Source organism: Rhinolophus hipposideros (assembly GCF_964194185.1).
Source record: "Rhinolophus hipposideros genome assembly, chromosome: 2".
Taxonomy (NCBI): Eukaryota; Metazoa; Chordata; class Mammalia; order Chiroptera; family Rhinolophidae; genus Rhinolophus; species Rhinolophus hipposideros.
The window spans coordinates 28,223,565-28,251,224 of NC_138048.1; the positions used below are offsets into that span (position 1 = coordinate 28,223,565).

The 27,660-nt window shown below is 34.1% G+C and overlaps 1 protein-coding gene across 1 annotated transcript in view; it reads left to right on the forward strand.

Moving 5' to 3' along the window:
• EPHA6 (EPH receptor A6) overlaps positions 1-27,660 on the forward strand; it is an 893,585-nt gene that overhangs the window by 691,079 nt on the left and 174,846 nt on the right. The window contains 1 exon segment of the mRNA XM_081062963.1: positions 18,344-18,469. Coding sequence (XP_080919089.1) covers positions 18,344-18,469 — 126 coding nt within the window.

Here is a 27,660-nt window from a genome sequence, read left to right on the forward strand (position 1 = left end):
CTTTTCTATAAATATAGTTTGCTAGATTGTAGCTAAATCTATACTTAAATACAAACCTTCTGGGACTCTCCCCAAACTCAGAGTTTGTGATTAAAGTCAAGCAATGACATTGTCACTTCCTTTTTCCTTCCCTGAAAATACTTCATCTCCATAGGTCTCTGCCATTCAGTGCTGTGAAAATGTGATTTGAAAAGCAAGTTGAAATGGGGCTTTCTAATTAGGCCACAGTCATTTATATTTTCCCAACCTTGTACCCAGGTTACCTCGGAGTTATATGCACTCAATTAAAGAACATTAAATTTGAGATCTATAAGCCTTTGAGTATGAATGGGTCACTCTCAATGATTGAGTTTGAGCCAACTGCTCATTCAGCTGAAGTGAATTAAGTCTTCTAGATCACCGGGGTGCCATTTAGTAAATTAGCTCATCCAGCACACTAAATTTGCCTCGCATGGGTGAACAGCTTTCTTCCAGGGAGTAGTTTCATCACCTTAAGTCTTCACTGGCCCCACCTCATTGATGCTACAGGGTGATTCATATGACATAATACCCACAGCCTCAGGCAATAAGACTACACAGTGATGTGCTCCATTTAAGAACACATGTGCCAGTATTTAAATGGTAAATTAGAGAGCTGTTTTGTTTGGATTTTTTAATAAATCAAAGATAAACAAACAAAAGTGCATTATTGTTCCCTAAACCCTGAAACTGTAAAATTTGGGTAATAAATTCACCACTGTATAATAAAATCACTTGTCCCTCTAAAAATATCAGTAAATAAGCATCTTCCTCTTTATTAACACATGTACACTAAATGAGTGTGTTTAAATAGCAATAAAATTGAATGCAAGTTTTTGTTTTTCACTTGCAAATATAAATGTTCTTTTAATTTTAATGCAGTTCTGTCCTTTATACGTATTAACTCCATACATTTATTGGTTCCTCTTTTGAAAACTAACATCCAGAACATAAAATACTTGTTTTGCGATGCATTAATTTGTTAAATAATGCTTTGAAAGTGGCTGGGTGCCATAGAGCCTATATAGAAATAAAATGCACTCGAACTGCTTCCCAATGTTTTTCTCTCCACATATGTCAGAAGCTGCCATTTCTCTCATACTGTCACTATATCCAAGAAGCTACCATCATTCACCACCACCACAGAACATTTTTGCAAACTAGCCAAATTTACATCCAAGCCAATACTCAAAATGTAATAAAAAGCATGTATGTTAAGTAGATTAGTAATCTAATGATAAAAGAGTCTGAATTTTTTTTAGAACTAGCTCTGAAGAATACGAGTACATTAATAACATTTTCAACAGTGAATAACACCTGCTAGCTCACTTTTTCTCACTATTTTTCTTTATAAAATCCATGAGTTTCATTCAACAATTTTCATGGAACAGGATGTACTTGCACCCTCATTTTGAACTCAGTTCAATGGCCTGTCAAGCATAGCCTAATGGTAAGCAATAGTGAAAGTGGTGGCACAGTAAGGGGCTGGACAATTGTCGATGGAGATATTATTTCAGGCATTTTTGATATGCCCAGTTCATGTAGCTTAAGAATAATAAAATCAGGCTTCTTTGAGTCGGTTTCCACTTCTCCTTTATTATCAGGAGTGAGTGTTATCTCAGATCAAACCAGAAAGTTAAATTAATATAGGCCTCAAAGGTATCAAGCTTAAAAAAAGTGATAGCCTCCATAAAAATTAAAAGATACATTAAACTGGATAATGCCTGATTCTTTTCAAGCCCATTTCACACTTATGGCTTTATTTGAAAATAGAGCCCAACACACTGTTGTTAACTTGCTTTAGGCCGTAGCTGACTTTGCTGGCTCATATCTCGGAGAGTCAGAGCCACAGAGAATGAACCCTGAGTTAATGTCTCCCCTCACAGAACGTCATCTCTGGTTCTGTGTCTCACTTTTCTCTTGGGCTTAAATGGTTCAGATTGATCTGCCCTCAAGATCTTCGGAAATAAATGAGAGGGCACATATGCAAAACTGAAAGAAATGAAAGAGAGAATATGTGTGCAGGCCCTATGTCTGGCTGTTGGTGTCATTCGGTGTCCATCTATCCATCTGTTAAAGAACATATGAGCTAGTCAGAGTGGCTTTGCATGCCATAACATTATGACTCTAATGATATTTTGACCAACTTGCTAAACCAATTGTATGAATTTTGTCATTTCCCCATTAGAAGATTCTATGAAAACCAACATTGTCATAGATAAGGAAGACGTAGATATGCTTCCTGTTTTTAAGTTACCTTCACAAGTGACCCCTATATGCAACATACCATGCCAAGTTCTGTTCGAAATATAAAAATGAGAAACTCTCCAAGGAACATATTATAATATATGTCACAAATAGAATTATACTACAAGGGAAAATGTAGCAATGTTTTAAGTGAAAGAGGAAAAGAACCACGTAAGGTGGTGGGTAGGGAAACACTCTTGAGTGACTACTTTCCACCCGGCCTTGTGTAAGCACTATCTTGAATAACTGTCTTCATAACAGACTACTGCCACACATTGCCAAATTAAGAGCTGAGGTTCAGGGAGTTCTAGGGACTTTGCATGCAGTCATTCAGCAAACTATGGTTCAGCAAAGTTTTGAAATTGGCTCCCTCTGACTCCAGCACCTGTGAGCTTCTGATGACAGCTATGCTGCCTCCTGAGGAAGCACAGGTGAGGGCAAGTTTATTCTAACAGCAGCAAAATGGAAAGCCTCTTAGAAGAGGTGGCGCTGGAGCAGGGTGTTGAGGATGGGCAAGGCCAAGATGAGGCATTTTCACTTTTTGCTAGGAGTGAGCAACACATTCCAGTAACAATGAATATTCTAGTATCTTTGGAGTAAAAAGTGAAGGATTTTGAAACAATTCTTATGTTTTGGGTTTGTGTTCAGCAGTAGGGAGATTTTAAAACTTTTTAACTGAGGAGTGACGTGCTCTGAATTGGAAGGACTCAGGGTGTATTCCCTTAAGTGTTTTCACCGTACGTGGTTGCAGGTAGGGACATGGAAGGAAATCTTACACTCACGTCAAACAAAAAGTGGTTGCCTGGAAAAGTGGATGTGTCTTTGCCACCCCCACCACTGTTATGGTGCCATCCCAATCATACATGTCTGGTATCCGAATTGATGTTAAGTCATTAGGGTCTTGATTAGTTTTGTTCTCTGTTGGCTACTCTCAATTATTTTCAAGACTAATTGTGTTCCCAAATAATTTTCAAGGTCAATCAAGTTTCACAATGGTAATTACTAAACTAAATTCTCCTGCCATCTAATCTATAGCATGTAGTTGCCAAATGAGTATCCTTCTGACCTGAAAAAGCTAACAAAACTTTGAAAGCAATTAAAATACCTAAGCCTGAAATAAGAAATGCTTGGTCTGTAAACACATTTGTTTGTAGATATCACTGCCAAAGGTGTTATCATCAATTGTCAGAAGGAAAACTAAACCCAGAACATTGTCTCTTATACTTTGTGTATGAGACAGCAACAGTGTGAGGTGCCTGACAGCAGGATACATTCTAGCAACAAATGGCCAGAGTAGTCTGTAGGCTGCCTTGGAAAATTACAGAGGCAGATGCAGACTGCCTGGTGACCTCTTTATCAAGTGTGCTAAAGGTACCAGCCTCCCTTTAATAATGTGACAGGTATACCCACAGTTCATAAATATTAAATACATCACACACTTTGGCTGTGAAGCTGAATAGATCTGGCTCTCATACATGTTGATAAATGCTGCTTAATAGCTCCTTAGCTGACTCCTTGGCACCTGAGGTGTAAAAGCATTTTTTACAGAACATATAGTTTACAAGTCTGACCTCAGAAAGAAAAGACTGCGTAGGAATCCACAGACTAGGGCTCCATGTGGCAGCTTCATTGCAAGGATATACTTTTTAAGTTTAGTGCATTCTTTCACCACTGTTTAGATAAAAGAACTGGAATTTTAGAATTTTTAGAATTTTAGTCTGTCTCTGTTTCCTGAATACTGGCTCTTCATAAGCATTTAAAGTGCAAAGTCATAAATCTCATTGGACTTTAATAATTATACACAGTTTTGAGAATAGACTGTTTATATTAGAGTATGCATGGTTTTAAAAGCTCTCACGTTACTCAGACTATTACTTGTCCAGATAAAGTCAAAGTGCCTTTGAACTATTCATTTAAAGATGACTTTAGTTCAACTCAATAAAGCTCCTACTATGTGCAACCTCTGGACTGGCCATATAGAGGACGATAAGATGTGCACCACTCATCTCTGTTCCTAAGGGACCACAGCCTAGTGGGGAAGACAAACACATAAGACAAAAGTCGCCAGCTGGCAGCAGAAAGGCTGAAATCAGCTAAGAGGTGTTTTATTTGATTTCTGCAGTGTTCTTTTAAAACATTTGATTTTAAATGTTTAACAGTGTCTTTATCCAGAACTTTTATACTTCAGTTAGACTTAATGTCTTTGTCACCAACTTGAGATACTTATTTATTGCACCTGACGGGCCCCTAAAGGTATTTTAGTTTGCTATCATGAAATTGTAAACAAATAAATACTGTACATATGATACTGTTGTATCATACATATGATACGTATGTCAGGTACGTTTCGACAGAGACCAGAGACAAGAAGGGCCTTCCAGGCAGAGGAAATATAGAGGTATAGAGACGTGAAACGGTAGATCAAGTTTAGGAAATTAAGGTGGGGAAGGAGGAGAAATATTTATCCATCATTTATTAAATACTACTATCAGGCACTAATTGGTACTTCCTATATGATCCATAATAAACCAATATGTGGTAGTATATTGTTCACTCCATTTTTCAAATAAAAACCTCAGTATCAGAGAAAGTAAATAAATTATCCAAGGTCAGTCAGCTAGTGAATGATAGAGGCAGAATTCAAAGTTCTACGTGGCCTGAAGATTAGGCATTTTCACTATTAAACCTAATGGATGTATTAGCAGTTTGCAGATTTTTTTAGGACACCTTTTTGGTAATTAATATTCCAGGTCTCACCGAATGTAAACATAGGTAAGACCACTGGACATAACCCACAGTTGGGAGAAATATAGCCTCAATTCATTGTAGCAAATAAATAAAAATATGTTAAAAATATGTTTAGAATTTAAAGGAAATTCTAGTCCAGGTTCATTGTTTTACAGGTAAGAAAACTTGGGTATTTAAAATATTTGCTTTTAAAATGTCAAAGAACCTCTATTTTAAATATAAATTAAAATGTATTTTTCAATAAATGGCTTACTCTTAAGCAGTTTAAAAATATTTTCATTCTCTTTGTTAATTAGCTTTAGTTTTAAAAATTAATTTACAGCAACTATGGTTTTATTATATATCTACAAATTTAAAAATAACTTGGGGAAAGCCAAAAATTTATTTTTAAAAGCAATGAAGAAACAGCTCATAAAAATATAGGCATGAAACTGCCCAAGGTTTTTTTTTTTGCTTCAATACTTTTATTGTGACCTGTTGAACAATAACAGGATGAGAAATCTGTAAAATTCATATTGCAGGGACCTGAAGGATAAAAAATAAAACAGTAATGGTTGGATGATCTCTAAACATTTGGTGCTGAAGAATACGCATGGAGATTAGCAGGGCAGGTAGCTAAAAAGGAAAATATTAGTTTAATTTTAGACCTATTTCCATTTATAAGAATGTAGGAAATGGACAAAATTCTCTAAGTGCATCTTTGGTTTAGCTTAGTGAGAATCATTTCCTGAAAATAATAGTGTCATATCAAAATTATTCAGTTTCCTATTTTTGTATTAAAATGTGGGTCATGGTACCAGGTAAAAAATAGATGTCTCAATAAATATTTACGAAGTAAATGAATAAGTCCACGAATGAATAAAAGGATAAACAAATGAGCTATTCATGAATAGAATAGTTCTCTTTCACATTCTAAACCTAGTTGAAAATTAGCTCTCTTCTAGTTATTAGAAAGTGACTATTGGCCTACCAAGCAATTGAGAAGCCAGAGCACTTCCTTAGATCCTAGGAAGATATTTGCCTAAGCAGCAGTTTGTCACTTTTCATTCAATCATTTGTTTATCTACTTATTCAACTTGAATTTGTTGGAACGCTACTCTGTGCATTTTCTAACCAAGGTAGGAGGAAGCGTGTTAGGCTTCCAGCTGGCTATCTCATGCATCACAGTGAGGCAGGAATATTTTCTCTATTATACTAGACAGAGCAGCTTTGTTGTTCCTTGACTGCATGTTATTGTGTGAAAAGACCCAAAATGAAGGTCTCCATGGAGTAACAGAAGCATTCTTCCAGTGCCATATATGAAAATGATTCTTTTTTTCTATTGTTAGTCTTCCTCCCTTATAATGTAACTGTTAGAGTTTGAGGTTTCATTCACCATACTAGAAAACTAAGACACATATGCTCAAACAGATATTATGGGCAAATGGTTTTCTTCTCTCAGTGGAGGAAAGAATGTGTAAAGTTATAAATTATTGTAACAAAAATAGAAGAGAGAGACAAATAGGAGAGAAAACATGAGGTACACAAGGAATGGAGGGAAACAGTCTGACAAAGAAAGGACAAGTGAAATTGATAGGTAGGTAGGTATGTATGTAGACAGGTAGATATGAGGTGTGATCAAAAAATACGATAATGTTTAAATTAAAAAAAAAATATTACAGTAAAAGACACATTGCCATTAATCCCCCTCAAAATGCCGCCCCTCGCTTCAAACACACTTATCCTTCTTGTCACTTTCTGAAGCACTTCTGGAAGTCCTCTTTTGTGAGTGTTTTTAGTTGCCCTGTCATGCTGCCTCGATGTCCTGAATCATTTTGACTTTGGGAAAAGCCAGAAATAGCACAGTGCCAGATCCAGTAAATAAAGTGGATGAGAACACAACATAATGTTTTTATTTGACAGAAATTGCCACATACCAAAAGCTATGTGTGACATGGAGTGTTGTCATGATGAAGGATGATTTACAGCACACTTTAAAACACACCTTCTCCAATAGTAGTTCACACCCAACTGACTGTATGGAGCAAGTTGAAACTTGTCACACAATGTTACTAAGGTTCAACAAGCCACTTCCCGTATTGAAGATCCCTCCCTTTCTGTTGGATGGCACTAGGCAGCAGCATTCACTGTATTTATTTTTATCACTCCTGGTAGATAGATAGATAGATAGATAGATAGATAGATAGATAGATAGATAGATAGATAGATAGATAGATAGATAGATAAAGTTAGAGAATCTTGGACGATCAGAACTGAACATTCCTCTGGGCAAACAGCCCTTGGCACAGCATTTAGTTTAACAGACTATGTTATCATTAAACTTTGAAGTTATTCACATTGTATCTCAGAAGTACCATCATTAATCTAAACTACTCAGTTATAGAATGGCTACTATTGTGTATAGTTACACAATAACTATTGTGTATAGTTACAAAACTCAATACTGAATACTTAAGAATTAAGAAAGGATTTCTCCTTTGAACACATACATGCTCAACCCTCAGCTCTCCAAAATTTTAGTCATACCCCTATCAATAAACATTTTGAGCCAAAACTCTATTATATGAATACTAATTTATGTCATATATATATATATTTTGTTTTACTGTGTTACAATTTTTATTTATTATGAAAAATTACAAAATATAAAATAAAAGGAATAAATGAAATTGAAATATTTTAAAATAATACTCATTTTATATATCAATAGTGCAAAATTTATTAATTTAAGGTCTGATTGTAAGTTCAGTTTATTTCAATACTTGACTTCAAATATTATTCACACCACAAACAGGCACAGTATACATAAAATGCTACATATTTAGGGTCTGGTTAGTTATAAATGGAAATCCATATTTTTAATACTGTTGGCAATGACTTTTTGTGATCTCTTTTCAGATCAGATTAGATCATTCTTGTAATTCATATTGTAGTTGACAAGGAATTTAGGATTAAAGACGTGGGTTTTCCATAGTCCATGTGTGTGCTTAGGCCCTTATTAAAAATTTCCTAATGTTCATCCATGGTTGAGAACCACTAGGTAAGGAGCAACATGGTCTTCTAGGATCATGTTCTTGGGCCAGGTGAAATCAAGCTCTGCTCTAGTTGTTCGTATCTTGAATAATTTACTTCATGAGTATTTTGGCATTTCTCACTTTTATTTTTGTTTATTTAAACAAGTGATCTCCAAAATTCATTGATCACACACCTCTAGCAATAAAATGTTTGAGCACCCTCCGCCGGGAGTATTATCAGTATATTTCATTTATAATTTATTTAATACACAAACATGTGTGCATGTATGGAAACTTTTCACTTCTAAAGTGTTTGTCTTTAATTAAGCCTGTGTAGTCTTTGCCCTCATGTAGATCAAAATGAGCGTCTGCAAAAACACAACCTCATGGAAACAATTGGAATGAGTCATATCTTAAAGTTCTCATTAGAGGGTTATTGCCCTTATTAAACTTCTAGGCATCAAAATTCAGTTATTGATACATAGTCTTCAAAGATGGGATTTCTTCTATTGAGGATTTGTGTATTTTCACGGGGGAGGGTAATTCTGCATTAGAAAATTTAATCGATATTTATTCAATTTCAAACTGAAAAAGGTTTCTTTTCAAAATATATCACTATTTAATAATGTTGTCTTATAGGTAGGATCATTTTACTTTCATTTTATTCTCACAAATGGCCCCAGGAGATAAGGACCATTATTAGTTTCACTTTACAGATGAGGAAATTGAGGCACAAGTTCATAGTTAGTCATCTAAACTCTTGTTTTTTGAATCCTTTGAATTTTTTTATTAGTTTCAGGTGCACAAAACAATGTAATAGTTAGACATTTATCATTTATATCCCTCACACAGTGACAACCCCCGGCCCCCACCCACTATCCCTCTGACATTTCACACAGCCATTACATTTTCACTGTCTCTATTTCTAATGCTGTACTCCACTTCTTGTAACCATATACATGTATAAAATTGTAGTTGACAGTCATTATTGTTCAGCTTCAGCTTCAGGTGTACAGTGCAGTGATCAGGCATCTACATCATCCCTGACGTGGTCTCCCTAACGAGACAAGTGTCCATCAGATACCCGACAAAATCTTTACATTATTGATTACATTCCCCAAATTGACTTTCGCATCCCCGTGGCATCTTGTGGTTACTGACTGTGCTTTCTAATCCCCTCACTTTCCCCCTTATCCTCACACCCCTTCCCATCTAGCAACCCTCAGTTTTTCCTCTATGTCTCTGAGACTGTTTCCAATTAGTTCATTCATTTATTCTTTTCTTTAGATTCCACTTATAAGTGAGATTATATGGTATTTGTCTTTCTCTGTCTGATTTATTTCACTTTACATAATGTTCTCTAGGTCCATCCATGTTTTTGCAAATGGTAAGATTTCACTCTTCTTTATGGCTGTGTAATACTCCATTATATAAATGTACCACAGTTTCTTAATCCAGTCATCTACTGATGGACATTTTGGTTGTTTCTATATCTTGGCTATTGTCTATAGTGCTGCTATAAACATAGGAAAGAATAAATTTTTTTGAATTAGAGTTTTGGATTTCTCCGGATAGATACCTAGGAGTGGAATTGCTGGATCATAAGGTAGTTTCATTTTCAGTTTTTTGAGATACCTCCATACTGTTTTCTATAGTGGCTGCACCAATCTGCAATCCCACCAACAGTGCACAAGTGTTCCCTTTTCTCCACATCCTCACAAGCACTTGTTGTCTGTTGATTTATTGGTGATAGCCATTTTGACTGGGGTGAGGTGGTATCTCATTGTGGTTTTTATTTGCATTTCTCTAATGATTAGTGAGATTGAACATTTTTTCATATGTCTGTTTGTCATCTGTATGTCCTTTTTAGAAAAACATTTCCATGTCCTCTGCCCATTTTTTAATTGGTTGCTTGCTTGCTTTTTTGGAGTAGAATTGAATGAGTTTTTTTAATAAATTTTGGATATTAATCCCTTATCGAATATATCATTGACAAATATCTTCTCTCATTTAGTAGGATCCCTTTTTGTTTTATTGATGGTTTCCTTTGCTGTGAAAAAACTTTTTAGTTTGATGTAATCCCACATGTTTATTTTTTCTCTTACTTCCCTTGCCGAAGGGGATATATTAGTAAAAATCTTACTCCGGGTAATGTCTGTAAAGTTTCTTCCTACATTTTCTTCTAGGAATTTTATGGTTTCAGATCTTACATTTAAATCTTTAATCCATTTTGAATTTATTCTTGTATATGGTCCAGCTTCATTTTTTTGCACGTGTCTGTCCAGGTTTCCGAGCACCATTTATTGAACAGATTGTCTTTACCCCACCGTAAATTCTTGCTTCCATTGTCGTGTATTAAATCACTATATAAGCATGGATTTATTTCTGGGCTCTCTATTCTGTTCCATTGATCTATGTGTCTGTTTTTATGCCAGTAACATGCTGTTTTGATTACTGTAGACTTGTAGTATAATTTGATGTCAAGTATCGTTATACCTCCCACTTTACTTTGTTCTTATTTCTCAAGATTGCCGAGGCTATCCAGGGTCTTTTATGGTTCCATATGTCATCTAAATTCTTAATGGTACTTCATTTCCAGTGTAAAATTGTTTCAGAGATATTGCTGCAGTATAAATTAAAAATGCAATTTTGTTTCATAGGGTTTTTGTTAAATATATTTTATTACAATTCTTTGAAACTTGGTAACTCTACAGGTCATATTGCTTACAGATAATCCGAGTAATCACAATCCTCCATTAATTGATCACACCAGCAGTGAGAATGCAGGCCATGTCAACTACTTTTTTCATGTTGTGGTCTCATTATATGATCTATTGACTACCAAACAGTTTTTTGTTGTCGCTTATTAGTTTTCAGATGTACAAAACAATGTAATAGTTAGACATTTACACCCCTCACAAATTTGCACCCCCAACCTACTACCCTTCTGACATTATATGTAGCTGTTACAATTCCATTAACTATATTCCCTATGCTGTACTCCCCATCTCATGAGCATACATATATATGTGTATATATATATATATATATATATATATATATATATATATATAAAATTATAGTGGACATCCAATATTATTCAGCTTCAGGTGTATAGCACAGTGGCCAGGCATCTGCACAGTCTATGAAGTAATCCCCCTGATTAGTCCAGTACTCATCTGGCATCCTACATAATCTTTACATCATTGATTGTATTCCCCAAACTGTATTTCATATCCCCATGACTATATTATAACTAATTTGTACTTTCTAATCCCTTTACCTTCTCCCCCATCCCCGCCCCCATCTAGCAACCATCAGTTGTTGTTGTTTTCCCCGCATGTATCTGAGTCTATCTCTGTTTCTTTTGTTCATTTATTCTGTTCTTTAGATTCCACATGTAAGTGAGATCATACAGTATTTGTCTTTCTCCATGTGACTTATTTCACTTAACATAATATTCTCTAGGGCCATCCATGTCATTGCAAATGATAAGATTTCACTTTTTAAGATTATTTATTCTCTTACGAGTTTCTCAGCAGTTGTTACTAGCATTTTTAAGAGAGAATTCTCCTATGTGCAGGGAGTATACCACTTATTGCAATGGCTTTATCATGCATCCTGATGCCCACTCACTAAACACCAGTAATATCTATCCCCACTCAAAAACTGCAATGCTCCTTAAAAGACATTGAGAACCACTGACCTCATGAAAGACAGATAAAGCATTGATCCATGCAGCCAGTGACTTACAATAATTTACCTTACACCACTAGTTAAGTGTCTTTTGTCCATCTGATATCTGTGTTTGAAATTAAATTAGGGTAGGGTTGCCAGATTTAGCAAATAAAAATTCAATACATCCATTTATCTGATAACTCTATACCAAAAACAATATAATGCAAATATCACGTTCTGGTCTCTCTTTAACCCACCAATGGAAGATTGCTAACAAACTGTAAACTCAAGTATTTGAGATTTAGAAAAACAAGGTAAATGACACATCTTATACTTACAACTTGTAATGGCTAGAGCAATACTCTGATCACATAAAAATATAATTTATATTAACAAATATGTAGTCTACTGAATGTGACTAAACACAAAATACTAATAAAAATTTATATTTCTCCTGCTACAGACATTAGACGTTTATCCTTCAGCTACAGTTCCACAATATCAAATCCCAAAAGGTTCATGAATTTAATTTCTTGTGGAGTAAGAGATAGGGGAATTATAGCAAAGAATAATTTCAGTTTACCTGACTGAATTGTGAAAATTTAAGAGTCGTAGAGTTTCATACATTCTCTATTGACATGTGACCTTAAGGAGGAGAAAAATGATAAGGTATCATTATTACATGATGTGATATCTCAACTAAATGTGCATTCATGTACACCAATTTTTTTTTTTTTTTGGTTTAAAGCTCATTTATTTATTTATTTTTATTTTTTATTTATTTATTAGTTTCAGGTGTACAAGACAAGGTAATACTTAGACGTTCATCATTTATATCCCTCACACTGTGAACCCCCCTCCCCCCATCCACTATCCCTCCGACCTCACACTGAACCATCACATTATATATATAAAATTATAGTTGGCATTCATTAATGTTTAGCTTCTGGTGTACAATGCCATGATCAGGTATCCACAGTATCCCTGAGGTGGTCTCCCAAATAGGACGCATGTCCATCGGATACCCAACAAAATCTTTACAACATTATTGAATACCTTCCCCGAATTAATTTTCAAAAAAACCCTGAGGCCATCTTGTGGTTACCAGCTGCTTCCAAATCCCTTCACCTTTCCCCTTATCCCCACCCCCCACACACACCCATCTAACAACTCTCGGTTTTTTCTTTGTGTCCCCAAAACTGTTTCTGATTAGTTCATTCACATAGTCTTTTCTTTAGATTCCATATATAAGTGAGATCATATGGTACTTGTCTTTCTCTTTCTGACTTATTTCACTTAACATAATGTTCTCTAGATCCATCCATGTTGCTGCAAATGATAAGATTTCTTTCTTCTTTATGGCTGTGTAATACTCCATTGTATAAATGTACCACAGCTTCTTAATCCAGTCATCTACCGATGGGCATTTCGGTTGTTTCCATATCTTGGCTATTGTGTAAAGTGCTGCAATAAACATAGGAGTGCATACAGATTTTTGAATTGGAGTTTTGGATTTCTCCGGGTAGATGCCTAGGAGTGGAATTACTGGATCATAGGGTAGTTCCATTTTCAGATTCCTGAGATACCTCCATACTGTTTTCCATAGTGGCTGCACTAATCTGCAATCCCACCAACAGTGCACTAGCGTTCCCTTTTCTCCACATCCGCGCCAGCATTTGTTGTTTGTTGATTTATTGATGATAGCCATTTTGACTGGAGTGAGGTGGTATCTCATTGTGGTTTTTATTTGCATTTCTCTGATGGTTAGTGAGGTTGAGCATTTCTTCATATGTCTTCTTGCCTTCTGTATGTCCTTTTTAGAAAAATGTCTCCTCAAGTCCTCTGCCCATTTTTTAATTGGGTTGTTTGTTTTTTTGGAGTTGAGTTGAGTAAGTTTTTTATAGATTTGTGATATTAATCCCTTATCAGATATATCATTGGCATATATCTTTTCCCATACAGTAGGATCCCTTTTTGTTTTATTGATGGTTTCCTTTGCTGTGAAAAAACTTTTTAGTTTGATGTAATCCCACATGTTTATTTTTTCTCTTACTTCCCTCGCGCGAGGGGATATGTCAGTGAAAATCTTACTCCGGGTAATGTCCATGAAGTTTCTTCCTATATTTTCTTCTAGATATTTTATGGTTTCAGATCTTACATTTAAGTCTTTAAGCCATTTTGAATTTGTTTTTGTATATGGGTACACCAATTTTTTGTTTGGATGTTTGTTTCAGACATAAAAGAAAATGACAGTTCCTTAAGAAAGATATGCCACAATAAATGAAAGACCTTTTAACCCTAGTAAAGAAACATAGTAAAGCCATTATGAATGATGTAGCAAGTTTAGGAAAATGAAAGCTGCTATTAAATATGACAGGCTGTCACAACAGCAAAACTCCGTGTAATCATAGCTGATACAAATAAAACAATATTGTGTTTAATTTCTTTCAAGGAATTAAAATGATGGAAATCTTTTCTAAGTTAATAGTGTTGAATAATGTTGCAAACAGCAAAAAACTCAGATAAAAATCTCTAAATGTAAAACATATTAACATTATTTAAAGTCACTCACTGCTCTACCTGCTTTTGTTTTTCTTCGAATTTCCTTTAAGATAATTACATCTATGTCCCTTTTTTATTTCCTGTGCATGATTGTGTTATTCTTTTCTTCATAATCTAGTATTCTTAACCAGGCTTCCTGTTACTTGGCTTCAGTAAATCCATACTCAGCTAAAATTGGATTATTTTTGCTTTTCACACCATATAATAAAATCTGAATTTCTTGTAATTATTTTCCTTGTTGTAAAATTACCATTTCTTTTATAACTTTAAAGAAGAAGGTCATATGAATGTGTGATATAATTATCTCCACCTGGCATTCAGTGAAGCTCCATTGTTATGAGCATTTTTTTAGATAGTGATGGAACATTGCAATGTGGAAAATACCTTGTGTGGAAAACATTGCACGTGGACACATACTAACTTTGTGCTCAGTGATAATTATCCCATGCAATAACAAAGGAGAAATTAGCTTCACTGTTTGTGGAAAGTGACCTCAGTGAAATATCTGGCCTACCACTTGGCACTTTTGCCACACCTCTTAATGTTTAAGGGACTTCAGCCCTGCTGGACGATTTTATTAAAGCTCCATAAAATCAACAACAAAACCAGTTTATCCACAGTATATGATTTTCATTCTGTACTATCTTTAATCCAGTGCACAATAGTACTCACCCATTAAAACCATTCTTTGCAAATTTGCTCTTTCATAAAAACATCTCTAAAGATCTAAGAAATGTTAGCTTTAGTAATAACTTTAGTAAAAATTTTCTCCATAGAAGCAAGATGTATAAAGATGGTACACAAAATTCCTTTAATCCTGGTCAACATACAAGACGCCTCAAATTTTAATTTACGGTATTTTGCCATGTATAATGTGCTCCTATGTATAATGTGCACCCACATTGGCCCAAACTTTCAGGGGAAAAAATCTTTCATTTTAATTTTCCAAGGGATTTTCCAATAAGTTTTATAAAAATATCAACTAGATTGCTAGCTCCTGCCTAAAGTGTACAAAGAGAAATGTCATGCTGTTCACCCTGTGGGAATAAAGTCGGCATCACCTATCTTATCAAGTCAGAGTCACCTACTCTGTGGACAATAAGACGTCACTCTTCATCTCATTTTGTTGAATCTGTGGCCAAAATTACTGTCATTGCAAGTTCATTGTAAATACAACAAAACCAATTATCATATTCTAGGGTATTATTTTGCATACAGATATTATTGATTTCTAGAGTTACGGTTTTAATTCATAAGCATAAATAACAGAATTAAAAACATTTATATAAAAAATTTAAAAAATTATATAGGTATGGAATTAGTACTGCTCATGTGTAAAGTACATCCTTATTGTACTCTCACAAATTTGGGCAAAAAAGTGCACAATATACACAGCAAAATACGGTATATTAGGTGCAAACTTTGTGTCAGGAAAGAGAGTGCAGTCTCTTCAAAAATAAAAGACTTCATATGGTATCTCTGTCTGGCTTATTTCACTTAGCATAATATTCTCTAGGTCCATCCATATCATTGCAAATGGTAAGATTTCGTTCTTCTTTATGGCTGCATAGTACTCCATTGTATAAATGTACCACAGTTTCTTAATCCAGTCGTCTACCGATGGGCATTTCGGTTGTTTCCATATCTTGGCTATTGTGTATAGTGCTGCAATAAACATAGGAGTGCATAAATTTTTTTGAATTAGAGTTTTGGATTTCTCCGGATAGATACCTAGGAGTAGAATTGCTGGATCAAAAGGCAGTTCCATTTTCAGTTTTTTGAGATACCTCCATACCATTTTCCATAGTGGTTGCACCAATTCCACCAACAGTGCACAAGGGTTCCCTTTTCTCCACATCCTCGCAAGCACTTGTTGTTTGTTGATTTATTGATGATAGCCATTTTGATTGGGGTGAGGTGGTATCTCATTGTAGTTTTTATTTGTATTTCTCTAATGATTAGTGAGGTTGAGCATTTTTTCATATGTCTGTTTGCCATCTGTATGTCCTCTTTAGAAAAGTGTCTCTTCATGTCCTCTACCCATTTTTTAATTGGGTTGTTTGTTTTGGGGAGTTGAGCTGAGTGAGTTTTTTATAAATTTTGGATATTAACCCCTTATCGAATATATCATTGGCAAATATCTTCTCCCATTCAATAGGATCCCTTTTTTGTTTTATTGATGGTTTCCTTTGCTGTGAAAAAAAAAGTTTAATGTGATGTAATCCCACATGTTTATTTTTTCTGTTACTTCCCTTGCCTAAGGGGATATATCAGTAAAAATCTTGCTCCCGGTAATGTCTGTAAACTTTCTTCCTATATTTTCTTCTAGGAGTTTTATGGTTTCAGATCTTACATTTAAGTCTTTAATCCATTTTGAATTTATTCTTGTATATGATATAAGGAGGTGGTCCAGCTTAATTTTTTTTGTATGTGTCTGTCCAGGTTTCCCAGCACCATTTATTGACTAGACTGTCTTTACCCCACTGTACACCAGAAGCTAAAGCTGAACAATAATGAATGTCAACTACAATTATATAGATAGATAGATAGATAGATAGATAGATAGATAGATAGATAGATGATAGATAGATAGATAGATAGATAGATAGATAGATAGATAGATATACACATACACACATATATATATATATATGGTTACAAGAAGTGGAGTATAGCATTAGGAATAGAGACAGTGGAAATGTAATGGCTGTATGCGAGGTCAGACGGGTAGTAGATGGGGGAGGAGAGTTATCATTGTGTGAGAGATATAAATGATAAATATTTAACTATTACATTGTTTTGTACACCTGTAACTAATAAAAAATGTTTTAGAAAAATATCTACCTCACCGTGTTGCTATAAGGATTAAATAAATTAGTACAATCAAAAATAAATAAGTAAAATAAAACATAAAGTACTTGCGAAATCAGAGTGTGGGAGGAGACACCTTAGGTCTATATATCTAAAAACTGCTGGGCCTGATGGGGTTTCAGAGGGACCATTTCTTGCAGCAATCAATGTAACTTTCTTCTAGGGTACTATTGTGATTTAAACTTAGACACACCACATCAAGTACCAGTCCTGCTCATGCACTAGTACTGCATGTGTATTAAATTTTCTTCTGAATAATTTTAGTGTCTTTAAGGTCATTGAGAAACCAAATTATAATGCTACTATTATTCTAAAGTGCAAGACTTCTAATTTATATTCAGAGGAGTGCAATCTCCCAAATAGGAAATGGATCATTTTTTATTTTTAATCTATAGTGGAAAGATTTTGTCCTGGGAGTCTGACAGCTATGTGATACTGTTTCCCCATGACAGGCCTCAGTTTCCTGGTCTGTAAAATGAGGATGTTTTTAACTAGATGATCTCTGAAGTCCTTTTTTACTCTGATATTCTTTTATTCTTTGATTCATTATATAATTTCATGGATAAATTTACAAGTAATTTACTTTGTGGTTGTTTTTTTTTTGGGGGGGGGTGCTTCAAAATTACCTCCTTAAAATTGAAAAAGCATGTGGTTTCACCTTTGCAAACTCTCATGTCTTGTCCCAAACAGAAAAGTGTAACAAATTAAGAAAGGTGTATGTTGATTTTCTTCCCATTATTTCAAAAATATATGTAATTACTGTATGGTATAAAAGTTTTCCTCATTTTAAGCACTAATACTGATACACCTAAAGCAAAACATTGATTCTTCTAGTGCTACATAGATCTCATGTCCTATTGTAGTTACTTCCTGCATGTTTATAACTCACGTGGACATGTATTCTGCAAATAGGCAATGTCAGTAACTTGCACTTATATCCCCTTTGTCAAATGTAGCTTTAGAAATTTTATCATAGCATTCTAATGCTTCTAAACTCTCTTTAATTGTAACTGAAGTAACTAAAGTAGCTTTCTTTTCAAAAACTAGGTTATTTTTTTTTAATTTATGAATAAAAATGCATTCCATTTTTTACAATTTCATAGCTTCCTTGTAGATATCTTTGTTGATTACAGGTTTTATTCCTATTAAATGATCAACAGCTTTTCCACACATTTTGATTAATGTCAATTTTTATCTCTTAAAAGGATCCTTCCCGGCCATTGGGGTGGAGACGTTTTGCCCCAGCTTCCTGAGGGCAGGGTTTTTAAATAGCATCCAGGCCCCGAATCCAGTGCCAGGGGGCGGATCTTTGCCCGCCAGGATTCCTGCTGGTAGGTATTTCAAGTGAAATTTTCTGCCACCACATACAGCAGTAGCACTGTGCTCATCACTGATAGATTCACAATACAAAATTAAGTCTTTCTAAAATATAGTGTTGAAAGAAATGCAAGCAACTGTTTTTTTTTTTTAAATGCAGGAACCACATGTATGATACCCAACACTGTGAAAATGTTGTAAAGGAAGTAGAAGAAAGATCTGTAAGCTGAGTATCCAGTTAGCATAGTGCTGCCTCTTCTTCAGGGAACGTTTTTACATAAATAAGAACTAGAGCTTCAGTTCCCAAATTTGTAACTCAGGAATAGAACAAGGATGAATTTAAGCCACTGTAATTGGCTAGAAAAGAGAATTAAAAACTGAGTGTTATTAACAAAGAAAGTAATTCCATATCTGGTGAGTTTATAGAGATTTAGTTAAAGTTCCATTTCACAAAAGAAAAATGACTTTAGCGAAAGTCAGAAAGTAGCAAATTTGAAAGAAAGTTTGAGAAAGAAAATTAATGCACAATTCTACCTAAAAATAGCAATCTGATCAAAGCCGTATTTTATGAATGAGAGAAACAAAATATACGCTATTGAATATTTCAAAATACAGTTTTAAAGTTTAGTAAATCACTCTGTGTGTTATCCATGGTATTATTATAATCACATATTTCTGTGTTTTCTCTGTCATTTTGTAAAATATTCAGCTGCCTTCCTCCCTTGTACCTGAAAGATGCAAACCCACTATGTATTTTATATATGTCTTAACAAAATAGCATTAGGATATTGATTGTTGGAGTTTTTAACCATAATTCTTGTCTTTTTATCATAATTAATAATTATGCTACAAATTATGGTGATGACACCAATGTAATCAGGAGGACTAGCCCAGCCAGCGATATACTGGGAACATTTAAAAAGACTGGGAAATCCAATAAAAACAGAATCCCAACATGCACATTTCTTGCTTTTCTTAGCAAAATTATACCAACAAAGCTGAAGATTATTATATTGACATTTTTGTATTACCTTTTTAATTACCCTTGCCCACTGAATTAAAACATGCAAAAAGTAACAAACTCTAAATCTGTTTCGATGTCATATGGTTTTTATCCCTGGATAAAAACTACTGACATGTTTTGAGGCTTTGAGGCCAACAGTGCCACTGATAGAGTAAGAACCAAAATTATGGGAATTAAAAATTAGCAATTTTAACTCTAATGAGAGTTTGCCACCTTTTTTTCTCTCCCTGGAAACAAAAAGGATATGAATTGCACATGAATTTTATTGTTATAAAAGATTGGAAATAAATATCTATAGAAGAGAAACTCTCAAAGTTAACTACAAATTTGAAAATGTTGCTTTCATATATATTATTAATATATCTGTGATTGGAATTAGGAGCTGAATGGATTATTTTTAATTTAATGGCTTAATCCTTAACTCTTAATGACAAATCTTGGTGCATTTGGGTATGTTTGGCAGAAATGACATAACAAAGTTCAGTACAGACTTGAATTATTCAACATCACTAGTAAAAAAATATAACCCTTGTCGTTTAGCTGCTGAGAATGATAGAAGCAAGGTGATGTTTCTATAATACATACACAGAAACAACTTTCCAGAGAGGGATCTAAAAGAACACTCTAGCACTCTATTCTTCTAGGCTTTAAGCCAATTTTGCCTCTAGCTTTCATATGAGAGAAAACTCAGTTCAGTTTTCATGACTTACATACAAATCAGGTGTAACAAAATTGCTTCATAAAAAGTTTATAGGTCTAAACTTGTTCTTGTTCCCTCAACTGAAATTAGCTCAGCTCACTTTTCCTGGCTTATACCACACTGATAAGTGATCCCTATACACTTTTTCTGTTACTTTTCCGTAATGACTGCTGTGATTTCAAAGGTAATTTTTATCCTTTTCCATTCATATCTATCTTATTTCCCAAGAATTCCCTTTATAATTTTGTGTAAAGAGGAATGAAGCTGTAATCATGAGAAGTTTTCTTTTACTGTTTCATATTAAAAAAAAAAAAAAAACCCTAAAGTATTTCTTTGCCATACTATAGCTGAACTGAAGTCCCTTGAGGTTTAGGACATCAATTTGAGGGCAGGAAGCAGTTCCTCCCTTGACCTTTACCATGGCAATGTAAACACTTGGCCAAAGGTTGACGTTAGTGGGCAGCAATTAATTTTCTTTCTACCAATTTACAATATGTCATAGTTCTTTGAGGGTCTCAGAAGACATTTGCTGTGTCCTTCAAAAAAAATCACAAAACATCTTCGAATGGTGGTGCTAATTTAGTTCTCAGTTGCTTATCTTAATCGAATTTAAATGAGTTACATGATGATGGATCTTATATAAAATAATTTATTTGTATTCACATCACACTAGGGGTGATATTTTTACAATACTTACTTATTTTAACACTAACTGTAATAATAAGACAACCATTGAATCATGAGACCCAGAAAGTAGACAAGCCTGAAATCAGTATTTATATAAGTTGTCAATTAATTGTTCATATTGTTTACAATCATCCCTCCACATTTGAAGGTTTTGAATCCCTGGATTCAACCAACTGCAAGCTGAAAATATTTGGAAAAAAACAGAAAGTTCCAAAAAAAAACCAAAACTTGAATTTGCCACTCACCAAGCACTATGCTGAGTTCATGTAAATGAAGTGCTCTGTAGGCAGATCCAGCTGTAGCCTATATGCAAATATAGGTTATATGCAACTACAGTCTATTTTATATAGGGGACTTGAGCATCATTTCAGTATTCTTGGGGGGCCTGGAATCAATCCTGTGTATACCAAGGGATGACTGTATGTGCCCTTTCTCACTTCTGAAAAGGTCATAGTAAAGGCTTAGTTTCAAATAGAGAAAAACACCAGGAAGTAATTGGCTGAAAGTTGAATAGCAAGTATATTCATATATTTAATGCAATGTCTTTCATATAGTAGTCACCCAGTGAAGTAAGAAAATCACAGGAGAGAAGAAGAGAGGAGAAAGAAGGTGGGAAGAGAGGAGAGGAGAGCCAAGAGATGAGGAAAATAGAGGAGAAATTGGAATGACATGACTGAAATTATATTTTTTAAAATCAAAGTCTTGCCCACTGCATTTCTCCCTATGAAAACCAAACTGTATTCCTTGAAAAACAAATGATTGTGTCTATTCTAAATATGTTATCAGGCATAAACACTAAAATGATAATAAGCTTGCTCTCTTTGCTCCATCTAGTTATTTTTTAATTTCATTATTAGTCAAACAGTATTTCAAAGTGGAATAGAACATTTTCATATGCCATACAATACTGATTATACATAGGGTCTTAGACTGATGACTCGCTTTATAACAGATTTCACCTCTACCCAAAGCCTTTACATGTTTGAGGGTTTCACATGCTTACCATCCACAAATGAAAGCAGAATTATAAAGTCCTTGAGAAATAAAATTACACAAAGATAATAATAGTCATACATGGAAGTTTCACTGATTTGGTTTTCTCTGTCACTTCATAATAACTATGTGACATCATATGGTATCTTAAATTTACATAAGGTCCAAACATTAAAATGTGTCTTAAAAATTAAACTTATTTGTAAAATGTAAAGGAATATTTGTTATCTAATAATTTCTCAGAAAATATCCTAGATTGAATATGATTAGATCAAGAAAATTCTAGCTTACGTTTTTCTGTCAGTTTTCTACCAATTGTGGGAGACTAGAAAATAGTATTTTTCACTAAAGAAGTAATTCATATATATATATATATAGATTGGATTTTATATATATTGGATACCTTAAATTAACAAGCTTTGTCAATTATAAGTGAAGTGTATGAAAGAGGAAACAATGAGAACAGGCAGCATGTAGGATTTAGAAACAGATAAATTCTGAAAAAATAAAATCAATGTTGAAGATCTCTCCCTAATACTTACTTTGTGGTTAATCATGGAAGCTCTCTAGTTATTGAGAGACTGTTCTGAAATTGCCTCAGTCTGCCTACACTTTAAATACAGCACTATATGTATAACATCTCTTTGGACATTTTTACCTGAGCTTTTCATTGCACGACACATGTTAGGTTCAGAGTAAATGGCAACAGTGGAGTGAATGGTTGTCTTCACCTTGTTGCTTTGGCAATACCACGAGACTCCTTCTATGTTTCTTCTGAATCAAATAACAGGAGAAATATGAATATGCGGGGATTCAAAAACAAGACTTTCAAATACTAAGTATATAATTAATAATTATGTTTAATATTATTTATGTCTTTGCCCCATGAAAAGCGATTTGAATGAGTCTTAAACTCAAAAGCCAGACTTTTTTCTACCTTTATTACTGCCCCCTGACTAGCAATGTTAGGAAATGAATTCATAACCCAGTTTTCTATAAACTGGTAACAGATCCACCTAAATCATTCCTATAGCAGAGGGCTTACAGTGCTGAGCCAATAGTAAAATGTCTCCAAAGTCCATTAACAATGATTATCAATATTATCCTTTCCATAGTTCATGTGAAATCCTATCTGATGTGGAGTCAGGGCAAATATTGCACGCATTATTATCCAGTCAAATATGTTTTTTATTCAGAAGGCATATAATTTAGATGTTACAAATAAGCCAGGAATGACAAATAAGGTTGGAGCTGCAGAGAATCTAGGATCTAGTGAATATGATATTATCAGGTTTTAATGCATACAAAGCACTACAGAAAAACAGTAATACCAATATATAAGTAGGTGGCAGACTTTGGAGGAAAGTATGATGAGTTAAGGAAACTTGGCATGAACTCAGTATGTCAAGGGAAATCGGCAGTGGAAGAGTATCTATGCCTTTTAAATACAATCAAACTGCAGTACAGAAAAAAATCAAAGTAAACCATTTTATTTCTTTATGTAGTCAAACTTTGTAGAAAAGTAACTTTGTTTTAAGTTCACAATTTGACATTTTAAAATTAGTCACTTTTGATGAGAGAATTTCTATTGACTGTAGTTCTTCTGAGGATGATTATTTTTATATTTTTGTAGTACTTGTGACAATTTATCTATTTTATCTTTAACAAAATGTTGTAATAAATATACACAAATGATAAGAGACAGTGGTTTCCTTTTTAACTAAGAGATCTTCGGGGGGGGGGGGAATCTTCTTTGATTGAAAAGTATATTTCACCCATTTCTACAGTTGAAAATGTTGCCAGTTACCCTGAATGGGGTATGTATGAATGAGTGTGTATGTGTACCTACTTAAACCAAAAGCCAATTATAAACGGAATAAGTAAAACTGGACATTTGCGAAGTAAAATCCTGAATAAATGATTCAAAATATAAACTGTGATGGAAAGAAAAACCTTCACCTAGATTCCTGACTTCTGGTTTCTTTCATCTTTGCCATGTGTGTGATTTCAATCCCAGGAGGATACTTAGTACCCATCAGCCCCGTTCTCCCCTAGAAAACTCTCTTTCATGAAAGTTTGTGCAGCACAAGCTTTAGAAGGAAACCTGGCATAATTACAATGATTAAAAAACTAGATTGGGGAATCAGGGAGAGATCTGAGCAGAAGGCTAAGATTATTCTACTTCAGGAATCAGGATAGGCATAGAGGAAAGAAGGTCACTGAGAAAATGACACAGAGAACACACCCAGCCAACAGAGGCACAAAGGTGACATTAGTGATTGTATTTTTAGTCATACACCCATAAGCAACCCCTTAAAAATATTTGCAACATTGATAGTTCTAAATTAGAGAGTCAGTCAAGAACACCTTTAGAAGCTACTGCTAGCGTCTAAACCCAGCACAAAAGGGGCGAAGCAGATAATGTCAAAGTTGCTTTCAATCTGCTTCCTCAGTTGCTTAAAACAAGTGAGTTCCAAAAGGCATGCACATCATCCTTTGGTTCTTCGACTTACTTGAGGAGAAATACACAAAAGGTTAGAAAATGATTTAAAACTTAAGGAAGACAACTTGAAGATACCAATTGGAATAAGAAAAGTTGGTATGGAGCATATACATAACTGAAGGTATAATTTCAATGTTCAAATAGCATTCACTTTGCATAAACGTTAATCTATTGCAGAGTTTATGAGTTTAAGAACTCCTGTGGACAGATGGTCCTGATGTTGAAGTACAGCTCATAAATCAGATTCCTTATGGATTAGACTTTCTTTCTTGGCCAAAAATAACATTGACTCTCTTCCCCAAGAAAATGGACATACGATCATATATGTCAATGTTCGCATACAATTTCAGGAGGTTTTTGTACACCCAGAAGTCCATAAAAAAAAGAATCTCAGGTTCTAAAGAACTAAATGTTCTATATATAAAATTATATTTAACTGACATAAAAGAGCATCATCTTTATATAAAACTCATAGTGCATTAAAAAGAAAAAGAACAGAGCTGCAGGATGCATTTGATATTAAGTTCTTGAACATTGACAAAGAGAATTTTGATTTTTTCTTTTTTTTTAGAGCTAGAAAAACATGAAAATCTTAAAAGAGCCTTTGATTAATCTCCCGATTTTTTACCATTCTTTTTACTTCTCTATTCTCAGGTTCTTTAAATAACTTTAGCCTTTGACCTTAGCTATGCCTTCTTACTGGCATAAATGTTTCTTTTAGTATCATTTGAATAAGTTTGAATCTTAAAAATTCTGTATCATATATGACTGTTTAAATCTCACTTGAGAATGTATCTACAACCCCCACACACACACCCCAGAAATCTTCTTGCTTTATTATTACAAATTGTGCCATCTATTTTGGTTCTAGCCAAAGAAACTATCAACACTTTCAAAAGATTCATCCAAGAATTTTCTTCTCACAGAGAAAATTTCTGAAAAGACTGTACACAGTTTGCTAAATTAACTGAGTCTCCACATGGATCAGCGTTTAATTTTTGTATTGGTTAGGATTTTTGTGTCAGTGTTTTCATTTTAATTGGAAACAGGACAAGAAAGTGAACAGCTCAAATGCCTCTTCCTCTCTGGAGAACCACACTGATTCTGGTAGGGCAGCACGCATGCCCTCATGAGCTGCTCAGCCACTTAACAGCATAAAGAAGGTGAGGATAGAACAGTCCTGTTACAAAACTTGTCTCATCTCAGCATTCATTCTTTTACCTTGTAGGACAAAGGACAGTGGAAGTTGCCCCATGGCACAATGTTAGCTTTTCATAGTTCTATTCTCAGAGGTCTGAGAGTGTATTTAGCAAAATTGAATTTAAAAAATAAAAATTTAACCTCTTGCAAGATTTGCAGAAAAGAATAAACATAAATAACTTGTCTTTCCTGGAAGGAAAATAGTTGGTAGTTTAATTTATAACATATGTATGATTTATTTAACAAATATTTCCTCCATTATAATTAAAATCTCACATAAAAACCTGTCTATATCCTATCTAGATTTTAAAAAATTTTCTGTTGATTGTCTTTTGATTAGTGAATAATACAAAAGACCTGAAAGTTAAATATTTGATCACTTCTGTAACCATAAGACATTTTGAAGCCAGAACTAAAGCACAGTGTTTGAAACACTTCTGGAAAATATGATACTTTTTTTCCCCAAAAGCTTCAAGACTCTTTCCTAAAACATTCAGAATGTGTTAATAGTTTCCCAACTGTCTTCTCCAGAGGGTTTACAAAAAGATATCATTTTGCTACTTTTAAATGTTCTCATGCATGCCTTTTACAACTGAAATTTCAACAGGTGAATTTCTGTCCTTTTAATCCATAAATGAAAATATTAGGATCATTTAAAAATAAATCAATTTTTAAGGGAACCTTAAAATCGCTATCATAAACTGATGTTGGGAGATGGGGAAAGCAAACTCTAAAGTTCTTTTTTAGCAGATTTCCTTAGTACATATTTCCTGTTTATGTAGAACATGACAGGGCTTTAAAATCCTAGAACTTCTCAAGGACAAACATATTTGGGAGTGACACAGTACCCAGTCCATACGCCTTTCCAGGGTATGTTTGTATAGTGAAGCATTGAGATTTAAGGTAATACTGTATCTTCTCCATAATTACTAATGGAGACCCAAGTATTATTTTGGAGTATAACAAGACAGTCAAGCTCTCCGACTCTGGAGCCAGATTGCCTGGCTTTGAGCTCTAGCTCTGCCTATTGGTCATTGTGTGTCTGGAAAGGTTGCTTAAACTCTCAGTGCATCGGTTATCTGATCTGTTAAATTGAACTCATAATTTTACACACCACAAGGGTTGATGTGAGGACTAAATGAGTTAACACATGTAAAGCCAATAGAACAGTGCCTAATACATTGAAGAACTTATTTTTTAAAGTCAGTTGTTATTACATACTCTTAATGTGCTGATTTAGTTATGGTATCTATTTCTAAATCATCTACCCAAAGATTTTCACAGAAAGAAACAAAGAACAAAGGCAGCATAAAATTATTTATTTGACATGCAGTTTAATTTGGTTTTGAACTTAGACATTACATAGTTTTTCAAGTCATGAGACTTCTCTGATGCGTTTTGCTCATTGCCACCTAAGGATAATTAAACTATTGATTATTGCATAATCAATTATTTTATAATAATTGGAAAGCAAAAAGTCATAAATCAAACAACTTCAAAATAAGGGATTTTAAGTTGATCAGGATCGTCACATTACTTTTATAAATATGGGTGGAATAATACTATATCAAGAAAGCCATTCTTTAAAATTCATGTTATTAACATTTTGCCATATGGTTAGTCTCTTATAGTGAAAACACATTCTAGCATCAGGTATCTTTGGCAGTAATTTTCTTTGTCAACAAGACACTTATAATTAAGAAGAAATTCTTTCCGTACGTAACTTTCAGTAGAGAGAAGGACATTGCTGACTATTACTGAACTTAATAGATGCAGATGTCATGCCACTGCTCTCCGAAACTGACAGGAAAATTATGTTTTGTTTCTTCAGCCTCACACCTTCTATTTACTCTAAAACCAATCTAGATTAAGAAATGCTAGTGCTTTCCTAAATACAGATCACTCTTCCTAATATCTGCTTGGCTGTTTTATTACCAAATAAAATAATTTATTCTTCAGCATTTCTCCGAGGACATTTGGGTCACCTCTAAATTTAAAAAAGCAAAATAAAGAAATTAAGAGAAGCAAATCTCATAGCTATTAAATAGTTATAGGGGTTTCAAAAAGCACTAAGGTTAATATCAATTCCAGATTCACC